The following is a 24,084-nucleotide window of genomic DNA, read 5'->3' as shown; positions in this document are numbered from 1 at the left end:
GGTGATACCATCAGTAGATATACACCAGCGGTAAGCAAAGCGTAGTGTAGCAGACAGATCCATCACCAACGATACGTATCCGCACAGTGAGCCAGTTTTTTTGTGCTCAAGTGCTCCCTTAGACAAAAACTACTAGCTGGCGTCTGTTGTAAAAAGGCAGTGTTCCCTTTCCACCAGCATTAGAATAATCAATTGCTAGCCATTCTCCAGCAGTAGACATACACAGAAAGCTGGACAAAAATTGCATTTTTGCATCGATTTCCGAATTCCATACGCCATCTGGTATAGAATCAGCTAATAGTATCCGTTAGATTCGTTCAAATCGGATACCAGCATCGCAATTGAGCTCTCTAGCTAGGAACTACACATTCAGCAGAAAGCTTGATAGTTTTGAAATTTACTCATCAAATCGCAATTGATAGCCCAAATATCTTGTCATTTGACTGCTGTGCTAAAAGAGACTCTTTAGACATAACAACAATACAGAAATGTCGAAATCATTTGTTCGTTCCATCAAGAACGTCGCCAACGGATACTCGTCAGCCCAGGTGCTTGTGAGAAAGGCCACTTCCAATGACCCTACAGGACCAACCACCTACGACATGGAGGAAATAGCATCGTATACATACCAATCTCAGACCGATTTCTTGGAAATCATGGACATGTTAGATCGCCGTCTTAACGATAAGGGTAAGAACTGGCGTCATGTGGCCAAGTCTTTAACTGTGTTGGACTATTTAGTCAGATACGGTTCTGAGAAGTGCGTGCTTTGGTCTAAGGACAATCTCTACATTATCAAGACTTTGCGTGAATTTATACATTTAGATGAAAATAATAACGACCAAGGAGCCATCATCAGAGTGAAAGCCAAGGAATTTGTATCTCTCTTGAAAGATGATGAGAGATTGAGACAGGAAAGAGAGGCTGCAACCCGTTCTCAGAACGGCAACCAGGGTGGTGGTGAAAGAAGAAACAGAAGATCAAGAAGAAACACACTCAACAGCCCAAGACCTAGAAACGACGACCCATACGATGCAGAATTACAAAAAGCATTAGAGTTATCGAGATTAACTGCTGACGAAGAGAACAGGCGTTTGGCAGAGGATAATGACGATCCCGACTTACAAGCTGCTCTCAAGTTGTCAATGGAGGAAGAGGAAATGAGAAAGGTCGAATCTCAGCAGAATAACAATTTGTTGGACTTGGATGATAGCCAGCAACAACCTCAGTATTATATGACTACTGGTTATTACCAGCAGCAACCAGTTGACTACTATCAACAGCAAGTACAACAACAGCAGCAGTTTGATATGTTTGGAAATCCAATACAATCAAGTATGACTGGTTTGTATCCCCAACAGACGTACTACCAACAACCACAGTATCAACAACCTAACCAATTTACAGGATTCAACTACGGCCAACCACAACAACAGCAACAACCTCAAGAACAGTTACAACCATTGAAGACTGGATCAAATAATCCATTTGCCTTGAGCTCTGAGACTCAACCAAAGCCTCAAACCCAGTCGTTGAATGAATTACAACAACAGCAACAACCACAATTCTTTACTCAACCAGTTCAGCAACAGCAACCTCAGCAAATACCACAGATAAAGCGCCAAACGACGTCCAGTTCGAAATTTAATGACGAAACTCATTCTGAATTAAACGACTTATTGGCTCAAGGCACTGGTATTGACACTTTTGGTAACGTTGGAGCTTCTAGAATTCCACATCAACATACTAAGACTCAGAATTTCATCAACTCTTCTGGTACTGGTTACAAGCAGAACATTGACCAACAAAATAGATTAAGTTCTAATGCAACTGGAAACCCATTCTTAAACACTGGTATCGGTTATCAACAACAAGCACAACCACAGCAACAGCAGTACCAACAACAGCCACAACAAATCAATCCAGCTTATACTGGCTACGGATTTGGTAATGCACAACAACAGCAACCACAGCAGCAGAGATATGGAAATGATGGTCCAAGTTTAATAGATATTTGAGAATGGCAGTACTTCTTCTCAGCCAAAACGCAAAGTCCTGTGATAGTTCTTTCGATTCATTTATGTTTGCTTTTCCTTTTTATACTCGATTTTTATAGCTTATGTTTTAACATGTAAGATACGTTTATGCTGAAATGTCGTACTTTATTTTGACCCTAAGGCCTTTTATTTCTTCACTGTTCTTTTACAACATAGTTATATTTAGATTCATCTCATTGTTGGCTACAATATACAAAGAAGCAAAACAACATAGCTATTGAATAAATGTATATACATAGGAATAACAGATGGATGTTCATTTAGCCTCTTGGTAACCGTCAAGAGGAATCATAACTTGTAGTCGTCATAGGACTCCAATTGCATTTTGAAGATGGACTTGACACACCAATCCCACTCAACGACTTCTGCATTCTCAAGGTTCAATTTCTTGAAGGCAGTAATCAACTTAGCGTCCTTTGTTTTATGGGCAATAAGAATATGCTTACCATCTTCACTAGATTCGATTAACGCTTTCTTCAAATTATTACCAGACAAGTTATTTTTGATGGTCTGAAATTCAGTCATGCCGTGATCCATCAAGATTTTCGCAATGACCTCCACACCACCGTTTAAGCAAGAAGAAAGGTTAAGCTTCAAACCTTCGAATAATTTGCCGTGTTTATCACTAAGAGTCAAATTAGTTAGACCATTAATCTTTGACGACTTAGAATATCCCAACTCTGTATTAATTTCCTTTACACTAAGCGACTTATCAAGAGTGTAATCATCAATGCTAATCGCCTTAAATAAATCAGCTTTCTCCCATGTCTCATTCACGGCAATCTTTTCAAGAACTTCGGCAATGTAATTGGGGTGGACAATTTTATTGACTTGACTTAAGCTTCGCAAAAACTTCTCTGTTCTGAGTATTTTGGGTGCAATAAGGGTATTAATGGCATGCTTGTGCGAGAAATCAGATATCACTTTGATCCCTACATTAGCAAGCTTCGACAAATCAGTTCTATTTAAAGTTATTTCCAGTTCGCAGCCAGTCATGATAGCGATTACCTCAAATCTTGGAGCGCTCTCCTTCACTATTTTGACTTCCTGTTTGACTTCCTGAACTGGAGTTTTCTCGGCTTTTGCTTTCTTCTTCAAGGGAGTAACAAATTTGTCGGAAGTATCGTCATCATTTGTAGGCTTTCTCTTTGTTGGAGTAGCAGTTCGCTCGAGTTCTTCCATATAGCTTTTCATTTTCCTTGAACTTTTTGCAATTTCTTGGTATTGATTTAAATCGGACATGTTATCCTGCAATTTTAGGGCTGCCTTTTTCGCAGCCGATCTACCGCCATACCTGGAAGTTAAGGACACCGGCGGTTCTACTACTTTTGGCTTATTTGCATTAGATGACGCAGCAGACTGTGTCGACTCATCCTCGCTCATACTGTCATCTACATTATCCAGATTTGTCTTTTTGGCAGTCTTGAGTTCTTCTTCTTCGCCATCTTTTCCGGTCCAAATCTTCAACACATTCTCATCGAGTTTAGTTGATCCAATTAATGACTCCATCAGAATTTGTTGATTACCTAAGTATTTATACTTCTGCTGGTCATCGTCAAGGAATTTCCACTTTGAAAAGCATTCTTCTAACCATAAATGATTGACGATCTTGATCTTAGGTTCCCCATTTTCATCAAGCCATTTGTCCTTGGCGACGAGATATTTCTTGCCTTCTCCCTTGGCAGCTATTAAGTAATGGTTTTCCTTTGTTAATGATTTTGTGAAGGTACCTCCAAGCAACGTTATTAACCGGGAAAGGTAAGCACGCGCATCACCACTGTAGTTCGTTACTGATATCCGTAAATCCTTAAAACCATCAAGGGGTATATGCGGCGATGGATAGTGCAATAAGTTGGAATTCACTGGCAAAACCCACTCGTTGGAAACAATAATGGAGTAAAGCCAATGCAAGTTTCCTATTATAATTCTGTTCGATTTGCTGCTTTCTACGTATGCAACCCCATTTCTATATTTTCCAATGTAAACATCGACATTTTCACTACTGAATGACTTCGTTACCTTTCCTCCGTTCTTCTCTATCAATAGGTCCAACGTATTAGATAATCTCTCAGACAAATTATAGTCTGAAGAGATATAAAAGGTCTTATTTTTGAGAAATTCTGATTTAGATTGGCTAATTTTTTCCAAGTCTCCACTTTCCATCAAAGAACTATTCATTTGAGATGTTATTGAGCTATTTCCCAGTTTTAAAAGAGCAGGATCGGGCAACAAATATGGTTTTTCATCCACTTTCCTTCCTAGGGTTATAGAATGGTCTATCCAATGAGGCAAAACGATTTTTATATCTATTGCATCATCTTGCAGTCCCGCACCACTAATAGCACTTGATGCAATTATACTCTTCTCGTTTGAGAGATCTACCGCTATAAGATGCGTAGAATACTTTGTTAGCACATCCAAGTAATTCCCTCCAAACGCCTTCACTCCCGCGTAAATAACCTCTTTATCACCAACAGGAAGATTGTCGGCTACACAGACAAAGCAGTCCTTCAAGAAATACTTGGGATCAGGGTTATATGACTTGAAATTCAAACACTTTCCGGCTTGGACCGAGTCGATGATCCAGTCTGGAGTAGTTACAGGTATCATTGATTTACGAGCAGCGTTGTACTCTATAAACTGAATTGATCTTGTTATAATGTGCGTCACCAGTGGAGTATCATCATGATCAGCTCTTTCGCCTACATCCAAGTAATTTTTCTTATTATCATGGGCTTCTTTCACGGCCACTATCTTTCCATATTGCTCTTCTATGAGCTTCAGGATCGTTTCTATCTCCGTGTCAGCTTCGAGATCAGGAGTCGATGAAGACTTTATTAATAAAAATTTCGAACCGTAAAACATTCTTAGTCCTAAATACCAAGTCTAATGAATAACCTTACAACAATGGTAGTATACATCCAAAGAAGACTATCGTGAAGTAGCAGTTAAACGTCACTAAATCAATTTTCAAATTGGTAAATAAAAAAACAACGCGTATTCGCGGCGCTACCATATTCGAATTATATAGCAAGAAGCAGTTAGTAGGTGAATGCTCTTGATGTTTTTGAGATCAGATCTTTGGTGGAGAATGTGCTTAATATTACGTTTCAATACATATCATATATCCACAAGTAAGTACCTTTCTACAAATAGATCTGAAAAGGTCTACTTTTTTGAATTATACAAAGAAATTCGTATATACGAACATGAGCGTAGTTACACAAGGTTCATCAAGCTCTATGCAATGGTTAACTGAGATTAAAACATGAAATAATGCAAGGTATGTAAGATAGGACTGACTGACCCGCGAGGTATGAAGGAATGCTCTGCTGTAAAGCAATCGTATTATTCGGGATATCGTGGAAGTAAATGGTATGGGTTAATCTTATGAAAAATGCAATGAAAAATCAGATCTCATGGGATCTGGTGTGCCATATCTAGCTGTCTAGCGTGAGTCTATGTGTGGACATTTTCTCATCAAATAGGTCTTTACCTTCCGTACGGAATCTCTTTGCCCAACTCCTACACAAAATACTAGCCTTCATGAACTTTCTGGTGGCATACTTCTTGAAGAACTCATCGTGTTCTACCGGGGAGATTAAGTATTGGAAAATTAACTCTACGCACACCTTCATGTCGTTCACTCTATAGCCACCGGAATAGTGTATTAAGTTTCCATTCCACACTGGTGTCTTTCCCAATATCAATCGAGCCAAATACATGGCAGATGCACAACACAACGAGGGCTTGTATCCGATGAATTTGTAGTCTATAGCGGTTATTTCAAGTAAGTACTTACCCAATGTTCTGGACTGAACATCGTAGTCATCTGCTTTGGAAATTCGTCTCAAGAAATTCATTGGGTTAGGGTAGTTGAGGTCGAAGTTCAAGACTGTTAATATGAATTTTTCTGCTTGGAGAATCTCTCCTTCGGAGTATGAGCCATCGGTAAAGTAAGCATAGTTCTTCACAGATGGTGAAAACACTTCTTCATACTTGGCTGCTATGAATAAAGAACCTGTAGCAAGAAGCTGTAATTTGTCGATTTGAACAACTTCTAATGACATGAAACGGTCCATTAAGTTGATTGCTAAGAACAAACTCTCTGGCAATAATCTGAACTTAAGATGCATTTCCACTAGCCAATCTACAAGTATGGATCTCATCTTTGGTTTCAAGTGGGTTTGTTTGAAGAGATATTCAGAGTCAGGTAACATACGCGACTCTAATTCATAGAAGTAGTGCATTATATCATTGACGTATTCTGAGGCCATTAAAGGATCGTCAACGTCTTCTTCGTCCAAGTCTTGCCATTCGTAGTCAATTAATCTTGATTTCTTATACGATACTGTGTTAGAATTATTTGAAGATGATGTGCTGGTCAAGTGGAGCTTTTCCACCAAGTTAGTAGAAGATTCTGTAGCCTGTCTTTTTTGTGGCATTCTTGATGGTACAATGAGTTCATTAGCCACTGTAGAAGATGTTGATGATGACGAAGATGAAGGTGCTATTGGCACAGATGCGGAGTCGGTAACATTTCGGCTTGCAGACGCTGTTGTTGTGGTGGTGATGGTGGTAGTGGATGTTTTGAATGCGATGGATTGGGTGGAACCAGTATTGGAGTTTTGTGACGTTCTGGCGAGCTTTTGCTGTTGCAAGGGAGCGTTGTCTCCTCCCAATGGCCGTCTTCTGGCAGCATTGGTATTGGTATTAGTTGTGGAAACTGCCTTAGCCTGTTTGGAAGCCAAGCCGGCGCCTGTTTGGTTTGAGATGTCACCAAGGTACTGGCGGGTGTCTACCGATACCAATGGTGCATCGGAAGAGGACAGGTTCTGATTGACATAGAACGGGTCTTGTGAGTTGGTGTTGAGTGGGTTTTCAATCTGCTGGTGTGCACCTTTCGATCGTGTGATTCTGTATTCGTTTTCGTTATTGACTGTTTGGGGCATGTTGGATTGTGAATTAATGGAAATGATGGAGATTGCTGTGAATGGTAGTAGCGGATTGGATTGGATTGGAAAGGATATGATAGTGTCCTTTGTTGAAATCGTTGTTGGTTGAGGGAAAAGAAGTATTAGATGGTTGTAACTATATAGTCTGACTTGACTGAGTAGTAATGAAAAAAAAATTGCAGACTATACTGTCAATGGCTCTATTGCTATAGGTGAACTAATGAATGTTCGTATCCAGCAAATGATACCCGATTTCCTTTGGTCGTTGATGAAGTGGTTCTTTTTACTGCTCTTTTTACTGCCACAGACGAAAACCCGATGCTAACGAGACTTTTCTTTTGTGAACGGCTACGAGACTGACCTGGCGCTAGTAACGGTAGGACGACGAGGACGAGGACGACGAGGACGAGAAAGAAGGAGTTTCTGTGGTTACGACTATGGAGGGAACGGACTGGAACGCTGCAAAGAACTACACAACGACGTTTATGACGGTGATACTGGTTGGTTTTCTGACTTTCTGTCTGTGTCCAATTAACCCAACCACAAAAGAACCCAGCAGAGAACACTAGTTAAATGAAGATAGATTCTTCGCTCGTGCCAGAAACTTACTTGCAGTGCCCTAACAAACGGTGAGTGCGACTATTATTGATTTACCGGATTCGTCACCAATGACAGTTTCAGTTGACTGCTGGGACAGGAATAGTCAATACGCCAATATTAGTGCTCAATCGGGAAAATTTTGAAACAATCACAATGGAGAATGAAAATAATAATATTTGGCACAGAAGAAGAAGAAGAAGAAGAAGAAGAAGTAGGGAGCGGAGGTAGCAGCAGGGGCCAGAGGAAACGAGCAGAGAACCGCAAGAGACTGGGAAGATTACCACTGTATGTATGTATTTATGTTTGTATGTACGTACAAATGTATTTTGTAGGTATGAATGGAGGGAGACTTACAATAGTAAGTGTATTGTGTGGTAGAGAGAGAGAGAGAGACAGACAGACAGACAGACAGAGAGAGAGAGAGGGAGAAAAATTTTCATTTGCCGTAAGGTTGGTGGATAGGTGGGGGAAGGAAGGAAACAGAACCACAAAACATCTCTGGTGGTACGGGAAGATAGCGACGACAGTAGTTCTGGGACGTGAGAGCGAGAGAGGGTTCCAGCGAGAGCTGGCGAGAAAAAAAAATAGCGAGCACCCGCCGAGGGGACTTTTCCACACACCACGAGATGAGAACTGCATAAGCAGGCTGTAGTAATGTGCAATATGTTGGTTCTGGCGGTATCTAGGGGTGTCTTGGAGTTTCTTGGGTACTGGCACGGCGCCGGAAAAGTGAAATGAGCTGCAATATCCCTGCAATCTCTGCAAGCTGTGCTGTACGCTTGGTATCCCTGCCCATTGTCCTCACCCAGCGGCTGCTAATGAGACCGGAACAATTGGGTGCGATTCTTGTTATTGTGTTCAATTTGCATGGATTGGGAAATCGCGTAGTATCACAAAACCGCGAGTGGTGTTGCAGTACGAAATTGCCTAATTGGGACGGGATGTCAATAGGAAATTTGCACCTTTTTAGAACGAGATGAAACGAGAATCGGGGCTGGAGGCCAGGTTAGGGAGCAAAGCACAGGGTCAGACAACAGTAGTGGTGAACTGGTGCGTTGCGAGAGGTCTTAGGATCTGCTGGAACGGAAAACAGCCTAATCGAGAGAAGTGATAGGGACCGGGGTTGTTCCAGTGGAGAATTCGCCGCTGGTGCCAATGGGTCAGAAGAAATCTACAATGGGCCCAGTGGCTGAAAAATTACAGGTTGCAGGGATAGAGCTTATCCACAAATGTTCCAGGAGCAGACACGGAAGAAAGAATCGCTCCAGGGTGTAATGTACCAAAAAGTCTCCATTTGTTATCATATCAACCACGCGTGGCACAGAAGAATTTGTACAGAACAATGACAGTACGGAAGTATGATAGCCCCTCCAGGTATGCTTGCTATCTCGCAATGACAAGTGATTACACCTCACGATACGAATCGGGTCAATTGGAATGTCATGCACCAAGTTCCGAAAGGTGCACCTCTGCATGAACCTATACTTGGCTAATTATGGAAACTGGAAATATGCCTCTGGAGATCTGTCCAAAATTCATGAGATCATCCACTAATTTCACTTGCCGGAAAACCTTAAAGTATAATTAGAATTAAGGTCATCCCCCTCAGGAATAAAATACGGAGGCTATGAATCTTTAGTGTTATTAACTCCAAGAATTTCATTCTAAATAGATTGATTATTTGCAACGACGATCTACTCCACTCTTCGATCTAACAAAAGTCGTTGGATCGGCAGTTCAAGTCACTTGAGCGAGTATTTTTCTTGATGGAACTCTGTATTATCGAATATGTAGAGGGGATAAAATACTGACGTGATAAAATACAATTTAACCTTTGGCCATGTATATGTGATCTGCATTAAAGCTGCACCCGAAACACGACAACAACCTAGATTTAGTAATGTTGAATGTGGTATTAGCGAGATCTGAGCTGAAAATCTCTGTTTATTCAGCCGATCATGTTACATGACAGTTGTTAGCCTAGCGTTGCCGTAATGATAACTGGTTTTCGTCCACTGAAACGATGCGCCGATCGGAGTTGCTATTCTTCCGTACTTCGGATGTTCGTAAGAGCTTGAGTAAAACAGCCGTAGATACCACCCAAATGGATGTTGGACAATTTTAAACAATCCCTTCCGCATCTCCACCGAATATTCTCTTGACTCAAACTCTATTGTGTTTGCGCATAGAATGGAACTAGAACTGTGATATAATAATTTAATTTTTCATGACATCCCATTGTTTATCAAAGATGGCTTGCCTGTGAGGCCATTTTACCTACTGTAATCGTAAACATAGATTCCGTGTGTTATGTAAACTATATATTCTATATACACCATTTGTATTCTCCCATTAAATTAATTGTGTCGTTCTTCTCCTTTGGCGGCCAGTCAACACTTGACTCGCGACTGACTTTTGTGCACCGTTTGCATGAAGTATCGATTCCGCGACTTGCGCTTATGCCGTTGTTTTGGTGCTTTTCAGAGTCTATGTTTTCATTATCCTCTTTGCAACATGCGTAACATTTGAATACGATCTCGTGATTTATACTTGAGACAGCATCTTTAGTAGAAGGTTGCAGAACTGGTTCGCTTTCCGCATTAGCGCCCATGTTTGGACGCTTAACTTTGTCTCGTGTAATTGGGGTGGAATTCGCAAGATGGCTTTGTTCCGCGATGGAAAGAATTGCTGAATACAACTCCTTGTTGGATTCGAGAGAATCCAAAACCTTGTGGAGCAAATTATCGTGGCGTTCCGGATCATTTCTATATGCGCTAGAACAGCTATCCTCTGCACCCGATGAATCAGCTAAACTTGGATTCAAAATGCCCGCATTTTGGTTCTTTGCAGCGGTATCTTTTTTGATTCTGTCTATTAATTCCTCAAACAACGGCAAGGTTTTATAATTGTGGTTTGAAATTCTGGGACGCACATTAATGGGCTCTATATTCTCCTTTTCCTTCATGTCTCCCAATGCCTTTGAAAGGCTATTCTTTAGCACTTCTAATTCTTCATCATTGGCATTTTGATGTTGTTCCTTGCTGCCCTCTACGACTCCTTGTTTTATACTCTGTGCTGGTTGCTGAGTTGCAACGTACAAATTTTTATATTTAATTAGTTTCTCTCTCAAGAGATCATTCTCTCTCTTGAGTTGGGAATTGTGTTGAGGAGTTTGTTGCTTCAACTGTCTCCTCAACTGGTCAACCTCCTGTTTGAGTTCCATATTTTCTTGAGCAAGACGCAGGTTACGTGAATTCAAATCAGATACTTCATTATCAAGCAATATATTTCTTGCTCGAAAATCATCATTCAGTCTCTGGAAGTTCCTGTTCTCGTCCTTTAATCTTTTCAAGTTCAGGGTTAACTTGTCAATAGAGGCCCTCAATATCGTAGAGTATCTTGCACTTTCAGTCTCACTAGCGATGCCTGACGGTATATTATTTACTAGTTTGTGAGTTTCCCTTATTATAAGCTCTGATTTATCATCATTATCATCTAACAATTCTTTTCGAATAGAAGATCGCTTGTTTTCATCGCTTTCTTTAAATAATTGATCTATTCTTCGATCGAAGCTGTCAAAACTAGCTTCATGGGTCGAGTCCATGCTAATATCATAAAAGGGCGACGGGTGGTGGTTTTCTCTAGAGACATTCTTCCTCTTTATAGGACTGTTTTGATTACTATTTCCGCTTCTCATTTTGAAGAGGTGGTCCTGATAATCATTCTTCAATTTCTTGGTTGGAGACAATCTCAATGGAGAACTGGTGTACTTCACAGGAGAGCTTCCAAAGGCGATATTTGACCGTTTCAACTCGATTGAGTCATTATCGAGTAAGTCGTATAAATCCGAGAGTTCGTGGATATTTGTGCTTGTTTCGTGTTCATTTGAGATAGAGAAGATGCTGAGGTTATCGTCTTCTTCGTCGTGTGTTGATACACTGCTATGAGCATTATTACCGCCAGAGTATTTGGTGTATTTTGAGCCGTAATTATTCAAGATTCCTCTTGTTGACTCATCTGTGTAGCCCATCGTGATACCTGAAACCGCGACGGTGTCTTACTATACTTCAATGGTCTTTTAACACACTCTATTCGTCATATACCATCATTATTTACAGCACAAATCGATCGCATTAATCGTTTTTGTAAACAACGCGAAAACCGTTCCTGTGTGGTGTACCATTTGATTTATAGTGGAGATGATATAGTCCTGTGTGTGATGTCTTAGTAGTAAGTGCATTCCTAACTATTTCACGCACAGTGAGCATAGTTGTGTAGTAGTTTGTTCATTTGTAGACTGAGTAACTATGCTTAGCTAGAGTTAGTGTTATGTTGAAACAAGTGAAATATTAGGTGGTGGAGCGAGTTCACTTATAATTGTTTTTCGTTCGTAACAAAACATATAATGATTTGAGTTTTTTTTTGTCTTTTTTTTTTATCGTTCCAATATTCTTCTCCCCTGAATTATATGGTCTATGTGGTTTCTGTGGTTTCTGTGGTTTCTCTAGATTCTCTATTTTTCTATACAAAAAGTACTTGACCAACGTTGAAAAACCTTGAAAAACCTTGAAAAGATTCCTAACAGAGAAAAAATAACCTCATCACTGATTCACCATACGGCGATATCATCAAGACGTCATCTGGCTTTTCGCCAGGATGGTTATTTTCTTATTTTCTGGATGTAGAGATTTACATCGCGTTGATGGATTTTTTTGTACCTGCACAAGTGCCGTAGTTAACGCGCTTCATTTTGTAGACTGTGGAATCCTGTAGATAATCAATCTTCATAGTTTTAGAAGGGACAACATGAAGAAGTAGAAGCATACAAAAATACATATACTTCTAACAGGTAACGATCATATCACTTACACCTCTGATGTTATACAGTCTCCCAATGCTAAATACTCCCCAGTAATCCATCATTTCATGAAAATAAGCCCCCATCACAATCTCATATGATCTCTCATATGATCTTATCCCAGATCCTTGTCTCTTTGTTACGTAATCATAACCTTTTTCTCTTCGTCGTTACGACACATCGCTGTGGTTCCAAAATTTCACTTCTGTACCGTTCTCTCACTATCTTCTAACGGAACCCACATGGACAAATTTTTTTAGCCGGAGAATTGATTAGAATATACTTGTCTGGAGAGTTATTGATTCTGCCTTGTTACGATGTCTGCCCAAGCCGAAATCACCGCCATTGCCACCGAATTAAAGGCAAACTTGAAACAGTTCCCTAACTTTCCATCGGAAGGTATCCTCTTCGAGGACTTCTTGCCAATCTTCACCAAGCCTGATTTGTTCAAGAAGTTGGTCGAGGCCTTCAAATTGTACATTGGTGACAAGAAAATCGACTATGTTGTCGGTTTGGAAAGTAGAGGTTTCTTGTTTGGTCCAACCTTGGCCTTGGCCTTGAACGCCGGTTTCGTGCCAGTTAGAAAGCCAGGTAAGTTACCTGGTCCAACTTACACCGCCGAATTCCAAAAGGAATATGGTTCTGACAAGTTCCAAATCCAAAAGGATGTTCTTCCAGCCGGTGCTAAGGTCTTGATTGTCGATGACATCTTGGCTACTGGTGGAAGTGCTTCTGCTGCCGGCGAATTGGTCACTGCAAGTGGTGCCGAAATCGTCCAGTACTTGTTCGTCATGGAATTGGACTTCTTGAAGGGAAGAGACAAGTTGGGCAAGCCAGTTTTCACCTTGTTCGGTGGACAAGACCAAAAGTTTAGCCTGTAAATGGTTTACTAATATAACGGTTACCGAACGTATTAATAGTCGACATACTGTCTCGCGAATGATATAATCAGTAATGATATGGGCTGTATAGTAGTGTTTACTTCTAGAATGAATTATGTACCTAGGTTCAATAGATTAATATTTATATTTGCTGCTGATTGTAGAAACGACGAAGGAGGATAAAGGGTTTGATCAAACTATGGATGGAAATCAAGATAATTGACTTTAATCAAGCCTATCGATGATCATACAGTCAGGAATGACAAGATACCGCAAACGGATTATATGACCTCACAATAATGATTAAATATAACAATCGACCCATCGTGTCGAATCAATTGAAATAAGACTTGAAGTCATTTTATATGCTATAATACCGATGATAAAATTGCATCAATTAACGAGATTTTACCTTTTCTCTTTGATTTGTATGTTCCACATTGAATTGACATACTATTCAATTCATTACAAACTACTTGCATCTTCAAGTTGACAATAAGCATATTGAGGATGATGATCTTCGCTCGTCAATACAAGCATTATTCACATTGCACACCAACTATCCGCTCTTGAATGCCAAAAATGCCAAATCTCCGAGGTAAAAGTAAATGAAGAAACCCTGTTCATGCGTAACGTAACTGCCGAAGCTTCTGCCCACAATAACATGCCAAGTTGGACCATATAGTTGGTCTAATTCCTTCTTGAGGAACGTGGCGATATCCTTTTCGATCTTGTACGATAATGATTGTTGTGCAAGCTCAAACACTTTGGTTTGGATCTCTTCTGGTAAGTCCGATGCCTTTAGGACGGCTAAAGTAACGATTTCGCCGTGTTTCTGTCCATTTGAGAACAGACCACAGCCAATCGCAATTGTTAGTAAATATATTTCAAGGAGCAAGAATCATCTCTAATAGCACGCCATTTTCCACCAGAGTATTCTATCAAAAAAATCCCAACATACGAGTCACTTCTGTTTGCTCTGACATGGTGAAATATACGATATCTTCAATGTCTCTTATACTAAGATCAATATTAACTGTGTCTCCTTGACATCTTCTATGTTTTTTTAAAGTTGTCCTTATTCTTCTTTCTTCGGTATTAGTATTTCATGGCGCTACCATGGTAGTGAAGCGCGCTTAGCGGAACCCTTCGACGAAATAGGAAATCTCGGGTCGGGGATAAGTGAGAAGATATGAAAGCCTCGGAAGGGCAAGCATTGTAAGATGGTGGTGTAGAGTGGATGAGCTGGGTATGGGAATGGTAAAAGGGAAGTATTGGTAGGTGATAGGGGAGATGGTGGTGAAAAGAGAAGAATTGGTGGCTACGAGGTCTAAAAGATCTGCTATTTCAGGTGATCACTGTGTGCATAACTTAAATGTAACATAGCTATTTATATAAGTGAGCAATAATATCATTGAGGAGTAGTATCACTTTGAGCCAGGGGATTCAGAGAAGAGGGGGAAAGATCGAAGAACGTCCCATATATTTGAGTCTCTTAAATGTAATTTCCACTTCTCAAGTCTACAACTTCTCGTATTTCAACTTGTTGGCCAACACATCGTCTCTGAACTGGTCAACTCCTAAAGCACTGGTGTGACCCCAGGGCTTTAACTTGTTCTCGTTGTCAATTGCGTGGGCAAAACATCCTAACCAGCCTTCTCTGGAATATTTCTTGTTGACAGCATCTAAGGTGTCGGGGTGGATCAATTCACTGTTGAGTCCAACGTTGTCCAAGATTGTAGAGAGTTGAATAACCAAGCCTAGAGTAGTGATGAATCCTGATTCACCCAAGTCCTGGTGTCTGATGATAGCCTCGGATACTGCCTCAGCAAAGTCTTGATCCCCCTTAGTCTGCTCTAACACCAAATCACGGGAGAGGAGGCCTCCGTAGAATTCGAAAGACATCTTGGTTGCTGCCATGTTCTCCTTAGTGGTTCCGATGTCGTGAAGCAAACTGGTGACGAAAACCACCTCCAAGTCCAAGTCCCATTGAGGGAATTGGTCCTTAATAATAGCCTTACTGTACAAATACACTCTCAAAGAGTGATTTAATACCTCTGAAGGCAACTTTTTCCCCGCATAATCTAAGAAGAATTTGGATAAAGCAGATGTAGGCAAATCCACTTCCACCTGTGAGGTTGGCGCATTAGGAGTTGGGAGTGCCTGCTTAATATCTCTGGAGATTTTTTGGAAGCCGTACTTAGACATTGCGATAGTCAATTGGGGTGCAAAAAGATTTACTGATGCAATATTATAATGCGACCTATATAATTCGGCACTTGTAATTGTATTTATACTTCATTTGATAGAGATGGTAGCAGTGAGGAGAAGATCCTTCCTTAATCCCCAATAGGAGCCTTGGGCGGCTCTGATGATTTTGCAGACAACCACAACCAACTGAGACGGCATAATAACGGGCCGAGCCAGAACCGCGTGGCAGCTTACAAATGGTTGGAACCAGTCGAATAAGAATTGTAGAAGATGGTGTAGCGGATCACTGAGGTTCTTATCCTAAGCGATAAGTCCTCGTCTTGCTATTGCTATCGTGAATCGGATGTAGATAATAGGTCCGATAGAAATTGAGTTCCAATAACTAAACCTTGAGAGTCACTCGATGGGGTTTGATGCAAATGCTGCAAAAGATACAAAACTTCACGCATTCAACTAATTAAGGCAAGTCCGCACGGAGATAGTGGCGAGTTGTCGTATAGAGTCGTTTATATCCTTTGTCCACCTAAGTGACGGAAGCCAAAGAATCGGCGGAACTGATGAAATAAGTCCGATAACTTGCATGACATATTGGCAGGAGATTTCACCGTGTATTAAAGCGGCGATTGAAGTTCTAGAACTCGAAAAATGTCAATAAGCTTGTGAGATGGAAATGGCAGTATTTGTATCAAGGTGGAGATGCAGTAGAACGGGCCGCCAGATGGCCCGTCTGGTTTTGAGTTGCCATATTTCAAAGAAGGAATAATTTAATGACAGAGTTCTCGCAATCTAGAAATTCTTCGTATATGCCACTCTATTCTCGCGTGGATCAAGCCAATTCGTTTTCTAACTTAATCTCCCTACTGGATTTCTTCTTCTAATATGATAGAATCTGTCGTAAAATTGAATTTATGTTGTGAATTATTTACTTGATCGCATTATCATCGTTAACTTGAAGTTTCTTGCAATTTAAATTATTTACCATTTATTTGAATCAATTTTTGCTGCAAAAAAAAAGAAAGTTTAAACAATCATGACACTTACAAAGTTCTTAATGCAACTAATATAAGACCGTTTCAAAATTATTTCTGGCCAGCTTATCCCAATCTACTTTTCACCTCATAATACTTTTTTTTACTTACTTTCAGAGTTCTTCCTCAAAACCACACATCATAGTTATTAGTTATATCAATCCCTGCTTATCTATTTCTTTTTTTTATTATCTCCAATTTTTACAACCAGACCCCGCGCTGTCAAAGCTGTCACTCAGTTCTTACTGGAAGGTTAAGATTGGCGATGGCTGTCACTAATTCTTATGACAGCTTTAAAATATGTTCTGAGATGTTTGTTAGAACCATAAAGGTAGTAACAGGTCAGAAAAAAGCAAACTAGAGTTAAATATGATCGCTCATATATTATCTTTCTGTAGGAGTTAAAAGTGAAAAGAAAGAAGTACTGAGTGAGGACTGAGTAAAAAGTACTGAGTAATGAGAAATAGGAACGGAGTAGTAAGTAGTCACTGTACATTACGCTCACATATTCCAGTACCATAATAAGTGGTGAGCATAATACCAGAAATCGTTTTTATAATAAAAGAGGCTACCTGTACACCGATGTTGTTTGTATTAACTGCTCAGTACTTTACTAAAATGACCAGATCTTAGCTCTCACTACAACTTATAAGTTACAAGTGCAGTATGGTATACCAAATAATTCGAAGAAACCATACTACGTTGCGGTAACACACGATTCCAAACACTACAATACCATACACTACAATACCGTACACTACAATACCATACAAAAAGATACCACACGATAAAATATTCCGCCTCACTAACATAATACTACATCACCACAATACCAACTATACTACTTCACCACCCTCTTTCCTTAATTTCCTTCCTCTCATACCCATCATACCTTCCTCTCATACACTTCTAAGTATCCTTTAGATACCCTTTACTCTTAGATACTCTCTTAATAACCCTCTTAGATACCCTTCTAAGTGCTCTCAACACTCTCATACTACATCCTAATCGGGCACTAGCATAACCCTCACCAACAGTCGGCGTATATGCACACCGTCTCCAACCGTCTTTGGATGATTTCTACGGAGCCATTTAACCGTTGCAACCACCAAGGACCATTTAAAACAGAGCTAAACGTCCTTTTCACAGCTGGAACAGCAGAAATTCACTAATTGAACTGCCCTAAAACAATGTCTGAAGCGTCCGCTTCCAATATCTCAACCCATTACTATAAGCTCGGTCATTTAAGCTCCATCACTTACTACAACTATGTCTCTTCTACAGACAACGACCAGTCGTTGCTCGAACTCGAGTTACAGATTAGATACTCACACCCAAATATACTAGTAACTTACTATAACAAAAGTCTCTATTATTTCACATTTGGCCACAATGCCAATACTCCAGAACCGGTGCGAGATGCCGTTGATCTCGACACCGATTCGCTTGAGCCAGTAGCGACCAACGACAAAGGAGAAACTTCACAACTTGACGATTCAAACACTACCAGTTCGGCAGATGCCAATAGGAACGGGAACGATTCCGAAAATCTGAGCAAAACCAGCCCATTAGATCTCGCAAAAGAGTATCCTAACCTTCAATTGAAAAAAACCAACACCGTGAGCGTGGAGATGTTGGCCAATCCTCCAAAGAGCTCTGGAACGTCAGGCTCTAATAATGATGACTACTTGCCTTTCGCCAGTCTAAGTCTCTTAAAATCGATCAAGAAAATGATCTTATTTAACTTGTCAAAAAACGGTACTATCAAACTTTTTGGTAACTATTGTGTGGTGTCCAATGATTCTGCAAACCACTCAATCTTGTATTTAGACCCTATATTATTGCCAAACGGAGACTTATTACTCTCAATGATACTAAAGGAGAAGATATCATTGCTCGACTCGTCCGTGATCGACTTGAAAGACGAACTTTCGCCTTCTCCACATGACATCAATTTTGTCATATATCTCATACCCAGTGGTATTCGTTGTCATTTGTTTGATCCTACCAGCCTTGTCAAGAATTTCATCCACAAAAAGAGTGTAGAAAATGACAATCTAATCAATCTTATCAAATTAAGCACCGGTGTCCACTACTCATTCGACTCCGAAGAAGAAAACTTGTGGATTAAGTTGATACCCAATTTGAAGCACTTAAACAACCAAACTTCTACGATATCGAAATTCATTCACTCGGTAGATAACAAAAAGTTTATATTGTGGCCATGGAAGTTGTGTCTTTTACAATTTGGAAAGTATGAAGAAGTCGAAGAATCTTCGACGGAACGGACCAACACAAACTCTGCGTATTTCGGCACCAGCAATCCTCTTGATTTGATTAGCGATCTTATTGACTTCAATATTTCTAGCAACCAACATCATCATCAGCAGCATTTGACCCAGTCATCCAACAATTATCCATTTAGTATCCCCAGTGTCATGTCTTCAGGAGGAGGGGCCGGTATCGGTTCCGTGGATCCAAGTATGTCCATAGATCAACATCCGCACAAAGACATGGGCACGATGGAAATAAATGAAATGTCTACTCCAATGGTACCAGAACTTTTCAATCTTCAAAATGCGGACACTACGGAATATTTTACGAAGGAAGAAGTGGAGCACATTCCCCAAATAGATGAAGAGAAGAAGTCTGTCCAGCTGGATCAAGAAGATATGGAAATAGATGATCTATTTGGAGGAAGCGAAGATGAAGAAGAGGAGGCCAGTAATACTAGTCAGAACAATAAGGAACAATCGTCTCCAAAACCAGAAGAAACTTTGCATAAGGAAATAATAGCTGGCATGAATGGAGATAATGAGGTTGGCGGTATTGAAAATCAAGGCGATATTTCCGAACAAGTGATAAACGATGGAATAGATGAATTATTCGATATACCGAACAAAGACAGTGAAGTTGAATCTGATAAGAGGTCTCCGGCGGGCCTTACCAACAATGTGGAAAAAAAACAAATTGAAAAATCAGTCTCTCCAGAAGCAATGTCCACAGCAGCTCCTAGTTCAGTTATCAGCAAAGAGTCTAGGTACACATATTTGGATATACCAAAAGATCAAATGACAATAAAAAAGCTGAACTCGCCAGATTACAATGATCCTGGTGCCCCCTTACCCATTATGCCTACCCCAATTCTACCAGTTCCTAACTCTGCCTACTCCACAAACCCGCCAACAACGGCTCCTATTGCATCGGATATGTCTGGTTATGTAGACGAGCAGCTACTTCAGACTGCTCCACTGCAATTTCTGCAACTGTCTCAGAGAGGAGATCAAATGCTGGTTCATCAGAAATCAATATTTTCTCCTATTTTGTTCAACCCGATAATCAAGAGTAATATTGATACGAAATATGGTAAGGGTGGTAAGTTCTATGTAGAGAAAGAAGCCTCATTGGGACCAGAAGTGGAAAAGAGGAAAAAGGCTGTAAGAGAGACAAGTGTGAGCGGATTCGAGATACCGCTTTCAAAAGATAATGATCAAAGGAAGCTTGCTCTGAATTTGGCCAAACTTAACAACTCCTCTCATTCTTTGGCGGATAGCAGTGTCTCCTCTGTCTCCAGTGAAGAGAGTGACGAAGACGAAGAAATGCCAGATGAGATAGGAAACTCACCTCCTTTGAAATTAAACACTGTGAATGACTCCTTCCCGAATCAAGTAAACTCAGTCAATGTGCCGGGTTTTGTATCTAACTACGCTGGTCCAGTGGGAAACAATGGGGTTGGTGGGGTTAATAATAACTTGATGGGTGATAACAATATGATGACAAGTTTTAATGAAAACAAGCAGTTTAGCTTGAGCAATTTTCCAACTGGAGGCTTCGGGTCTCCGAACTCTTCTGTCATTGGAAGGTTCCCAAACATCAAAATGGAGTCTCCGTTTTCTTCGGGGGATTTGCAGCACACAATTTCTCCTATAGATTATGATCAAGCTAATAGTCAGCATACTCCACTGTTCCCGACTTCGCAGCCTTTGCAAACTTCTCAATCCAATAATATAAGTGGTAGGACCTCTTCTTCAGAAGAGGCGTCAAAGAGTGTTTCTGAGTCCTCAAATTACTTGCCACTCATCTTGAGAAGTATCAACGTGTCCACCATTCCAGATGTGTATCTCTTGAACAACTTGATAAGCAATCAACTCCTTCCAAGCTTCAATATCAACGACGATGAAAATGACAATGATCTTGAGATCACAAAGAATAATGAAATGATCATCAAAATAGATCATCTTGACGAATTTTTAGATCTTGTTGGACCAAATTTAGTATTTGATATGGGACTCAACAAATACAAGTCAAACTTGACTTATTACATGGATAGTTCTGTGAAAAGAAAAATTGAGGAGATAGTATCTCCATTTGAAGACAATATCATCGATTATAGGTCTCCAAGTAATAAGTTTGAATCTAATTTCTTGAAGATTTTTCCCAATTCCTATAAAGTCAATCTAATTGAGTTTCTTAATGACCAAAAGGACTACGAAAGCAAAGATGAATTGGAGAATCAATTAGACTTCCTCGATGACATTACCAATGACAATGAGGACATTCTCAATCCAAAGTCACAATACAAAAAATTGAAGTCCATAGTATGGGATGCACTTTCCCAAACTACTCACAACAAGGAAAATTTTGAAAAGTACAAATTAATTGTCGATAAGTTGAACTCGAATTTGGTGGTCAGTGAGGACATCTATTTCAAACTCCCAATTATTAAGACAAAGGTAATGAAACATAACAACATTGTTAACCTTAATAGCTTGGCTATCAATTTTTGGAAATATTTGAATTTTAGTCCTATTAATGCCACCAAAAACTTCCAGGTTTTACTTATCAGTGAAAATAATGGATGTGGAACTTCATTCTTGAATGAGTTTTTAGATTTGTTGACATATAATTACAACGAATGCAACTTAGGACATATTTCAAGGGTTAATCTTTCAACAGTTGAGACTCGCCCAGATCTTGACAATATTAACAATGGAATTTTGTTAATGAACAAGGAAAATGGGCAAACTTACAACGATACTTACAGTCAAGTCAACAAAAAATTGAGCTCATTGGTTGAATTGATTAAATTAGATCTTATTAACAAAACAAACAACTTCGAATTCGATCGACCATTGTTGTTGCTTTTTGTCAATTACAATGACAACTTGAATTCCACTTTGCAAATCTCCAAAATATTCAGGAATTTTAAGGTCAACTTGACCAATCATCAGTTACCACTCGTGCTGATATTTACCAAAATTATACCTGGATCGTTGATAGTCAAGAACAGCCACAACCAGAATCGTTTGAAGATACTATCCAATTTCAAGCTTTCTAAGTTGTCTATGAATCTATACAACCAATGTCCTAATGGTTTAGTTAGTAAGGAGATCACCAAAAATGCATATACACAATTGGTCAAGGAGCCTCCATCCAAGATTCATTTCAAGTTCATGAGTACCAACTTCAAAGATAATAATTTCAACGACGATATATTCCTTCATCTCGCATATGAGAGATCTATTGACCGCAGCTGGTTCTCTGCGGCATGGTCTGATCCTTTGGGTGTTGTGACATATACCAAGTCGTGGTATTGTCCCAATAAGACCAACTTAAATGCATCTGGCATTTTTGGCAGGGATGCACATGATATTGCTTCTGTTTGTGATGATATATGGAACAAATCCAATGAGTTGTTCAAAAAGTTGAATGACGAGATAAACAACAAGTCAAGTGCTTCAGGAGGCAAGAAGTTCCTTGTTCTTACGCGTATTAATAGTATTATTCCTGATGACGAGTTGGTACATTGGAAGAGGCTAAGTGTGAAGCACAAGGACATTTCTCTAATTGTCCTATCTGTCAGTCATGCCCCCAAGTTAGTATTTGAAGATAGAACGCCCAAGTCCGAAGCGACTTCAGATACAGCTACTGAGATTCCTAACTTGATGGCTCAGTCTCAACAAATGATGCAGCAAAGCTCGTCTTTGCAGACTGGCGACAATGCATTTTTCAAGGGATTTCCAGGATCGAACAATTCCTCGCCAACTACGGCAGGAGGGACCTTGGTGACATCTCCCAATGTGCTTAGTTTCCATTCACCGCAGCAATTCTTGAATGCTCCTGGGAACTTCTTGTCTCCCCAGGACTTAGTGTCAGGAGGAAGTGGCGGAGGTGCGGGTGCTGCTTCAAACAATAACGGAGTTAATGCTAACAACTCGGAAGTAATTCTTCATGATTTTAGCAGTGATGTAATGGGTATTGTGCCTAAGGTGCCATTGCCATCGTTTAATTCTCCGACCAGACTTGGAATGAAGATCGGATATCTTTTAAAGGAGCTCACACTGAAATGCTCTGGATATTACGGTTGCCAGAAGTCCTATTTGGTCTATGAGGTTAACTTGTTGAGTTGTTCCAACTACTGGGATTTGGAGTCGTTGATGAAGTTGATTCTCAATCACTATAAGAAATTGATAGTATTGAATGACATATTAGGTTTGCGGAAAATTGACGGTAACATTGTGCCACACGACAGCAATATTGGAGATAGTGATGGCACCTATGAGGAGACAGAAGCCAAGGAAATATTGGACTATGAAGCTAGGGGAATCGTGCCGTGGCACATTGCGGCAGTTGGAAAGTCATTGGATTATTTACTTCATGTTTACGTTGAGGAGTGAATTTATTAATAGGATGAACTAGAAGAAATATAAGATGATGGTGGTGTGAGAGCTTGATGTAGGAGGATGTAGTGAACGGTTCAGAAAATGGCTGCGAAAATGCCCGCCAAGTGAGCTATTCTGAATAAACATGCAAATGAACAGAGGAGTGTTATAGGAATAAATTAAAATTGAAATGATCTATGGAATTGACATAATATAAAATGCAGCGTTACATAACAGGAATTAAATTATATGTAGCTTCTCGCTCTGTATGGGCCGTGACTACACGATAACCGTGAATTGAGATCATATTTTATCGATGATATTGTGCTGTTGAACTCACAACCAATGCTGTTTAGCTCTATCCATTATTTTATTAATACTATCCATTATTCCATGCCTCAATAGACCCCAGTCTAATCCTTCCTCACTTTGACATTGGAACATTTCAGTGCAGTTTCTACACTGAAGTTATACAATGCTATTTGCTCTCTTCATTCTTCTCTACAGAAAAACAGTGTCAGTGCATAACACGAAAGCTGTAGAAGTACAGATCAATTTGCTTGAAAATATGTTTAAAGGATGAAAGAAATCTATATCTCTAGAGATTTACAAACCATATGTCAACCCTGTTTAAATGTTTTATTTAGTTCCCTGTAATACTTCTCTTGTCTTCTCTCCAATTTTCATTCCTTTACATTAACCACTACTAACTACTGCTACATGAACCACTCCTACATTAACCACCCATAGACTCTGCTCCTTCCCTCTTCTCTCCATAAATTCCTCTGTTACATTAACCACTCCTACATCAACATCTCCCTACATCAACCAA

At 39.9% G+C, this 24,084-nt stretch overlaps 8 protein-coding genes across 8 annotated transcripts; 3 read left to right on the top strand and 5 right to left on the bottom strand. All coding sequences in view use genetic code 12, as the record gives it.

The window, feature by feature from the left end:
• The first annotated feature begins 133 nt into the window (after nt 1-133).
• RJT20DRAFT_59849 (epsin) lies at nt 134-2,181 on the top strand. The gene has a single exon (XM_064920912.1). It carries the CDS (start codon nt 489-491, stop codon nt 2,016-2,018), a length of 1,530 nt encoding a protein of 509 aa, XP_064772703.1. The 5' UTR covers nt 134-488; the 3' UTR covers nt 2,019-2,181.
• Nucleotides 2,182-2,262: 81 nt separating this feature from the next.
• On the bottom strand, nt 2,263-4,989 carry ESC4 (Esc4p). Its single transcript, XM_064917843.1, has one exon. The coding sequence runs from the start codon at nt 4,920-4,922 to the stop codon at nt 2,346-2,348; it is 2,577 nt and encodes an 858-aa protein (XP_064772702.1). The 5' UTR covers nt 4,923-4,989; the 3' UTR covers nt 2,263-2,345.
• A 418-nt stretch (nt 4,990-5,407) lies between these two features.
• On the bottom strand, nt 5,408-7,391 carry CLB2 (B-type cyclin). Its single transcript, XM_064920911.1, has one exon. It carries the CDS (start codon nt 7,007-7,009, stop codon nt 5,498-5,500), a length of 1,512 nt encoding a protein of 503 aa, XP_064772701.1. The 5' UTR covers nt 7,010-7,391; the 3' UTR covers nt 5,408-5,497.
• A 2,547-nt stretch (nt 7,392-9,938) lies between these two features.
• RJT20DRAFT_472 (uncharacterized protein) lies at nt 9,939-11,642 on the bottom strand (the record flags this gene model as incomplete). The annotated part of the gene is made up of 1 exon (XM_064920278.1): nt 9,939-11,642. One exon carries the CDS (start codon nt 11,640-11,642, stop codon nt 9,939-9,941), a length of 1,704 nt encoding a protein of 567 aa, XP_064772700.1.
• A 1,135-nt stretch (nt 11,643-12,777) lies between these two features.
• Nucleotides 12,778-13,500, top strand: APT1 (adenine phosphoribosyltransferase). The gene has a single exon (XM_064917842.1). It carries the CDS (start codon nt 12,788-12,790, stop codon nt 13,349-13,351), a length of 564 nt encoding a protein of 187 aa, XP_064772699.1. The 5' UTR covers nt 12,778-12,787; the 3' UTR covers nt 13,352-13,500.
• On the bottom strand, nt 13,501-14,453 carry RJT20DRAFT_130792 (dynein light chain). Its single transcript, XM_064917841.1, has 2 exons — nt 14,313-14,453; nt 13,501-14,161 (listed from the first exon to the last, which is right to left on the bottom strand). The coding sequence occupies exons 1-2, from the start codon at nt 14,335-14,337 to the stop codon at nt 13,911-13,913; spliced, it is 276 nt and encodes a 91-aa protein (XP_064772698.1). The 5' UTR covers nt 14,338-14,453; the 3' UTR covers nt 13,501-13,910.
• A 141-nt stretch (nt 14,454-14,594) lies between these two features.
• Nucleotides 14,595-15,676, bottom strand: RJT20DRAFT_130790 (cyanamide hydratase). Its single transcript, XM_064917840.1, has one exon. It carries the CDS (start codon nt 15,557-15,559, stop codon nt 14,873-14,875), a length of 687 nt encoding a protein of 228 aa, XP_064772697.1. The 5' UTR covers nt 15,560-15,676; the 3' UTR covers nt 14,595-14,872.
• A 2,060-nt stretch (nt 15,677-17,736) lies between these two features.
• Nucleotides 17,737-23,431, top strand: SRB9 (Srb9p). The gene has a single exon (XM_064917839.1). The coding sequence runs from the start codon at nt 17,781-17,783 to the stop codon at nt 23,265-23,267; it is 5,487 nt and encodes a 1,828-aa protein (XP_064772696.1). The 5' UTR covers nt 17,737-17,780; the 3' UTR covers nt 23,268-23,431.
• The last annotated feature ends 653 nt before the right edge of the window (nt 23,432-24,084 follow it).

Source organism: Scheffersomyces xylosifermentans (genome assembly GCF_036884685.1).
Source record: "Scheffersomyces xylosifermentans strain CBS 12540 chromosome Unknown RJT20scaffold_7, whole genome shotgun sequence".
NCBI classification, from domain to species: Eukaryota; Fungi; Ascomycota; class Pichiomycetes; order Serinales; family Debaryomycetaceae; genus Scheffersomyces; species Scheffersomyces xylosifermentans.
The sequence above is the reverse complement of the archived record's forward strand: the minus strand, read 5'-3'. Positions and strand labels throughout refer to the sequence as shown.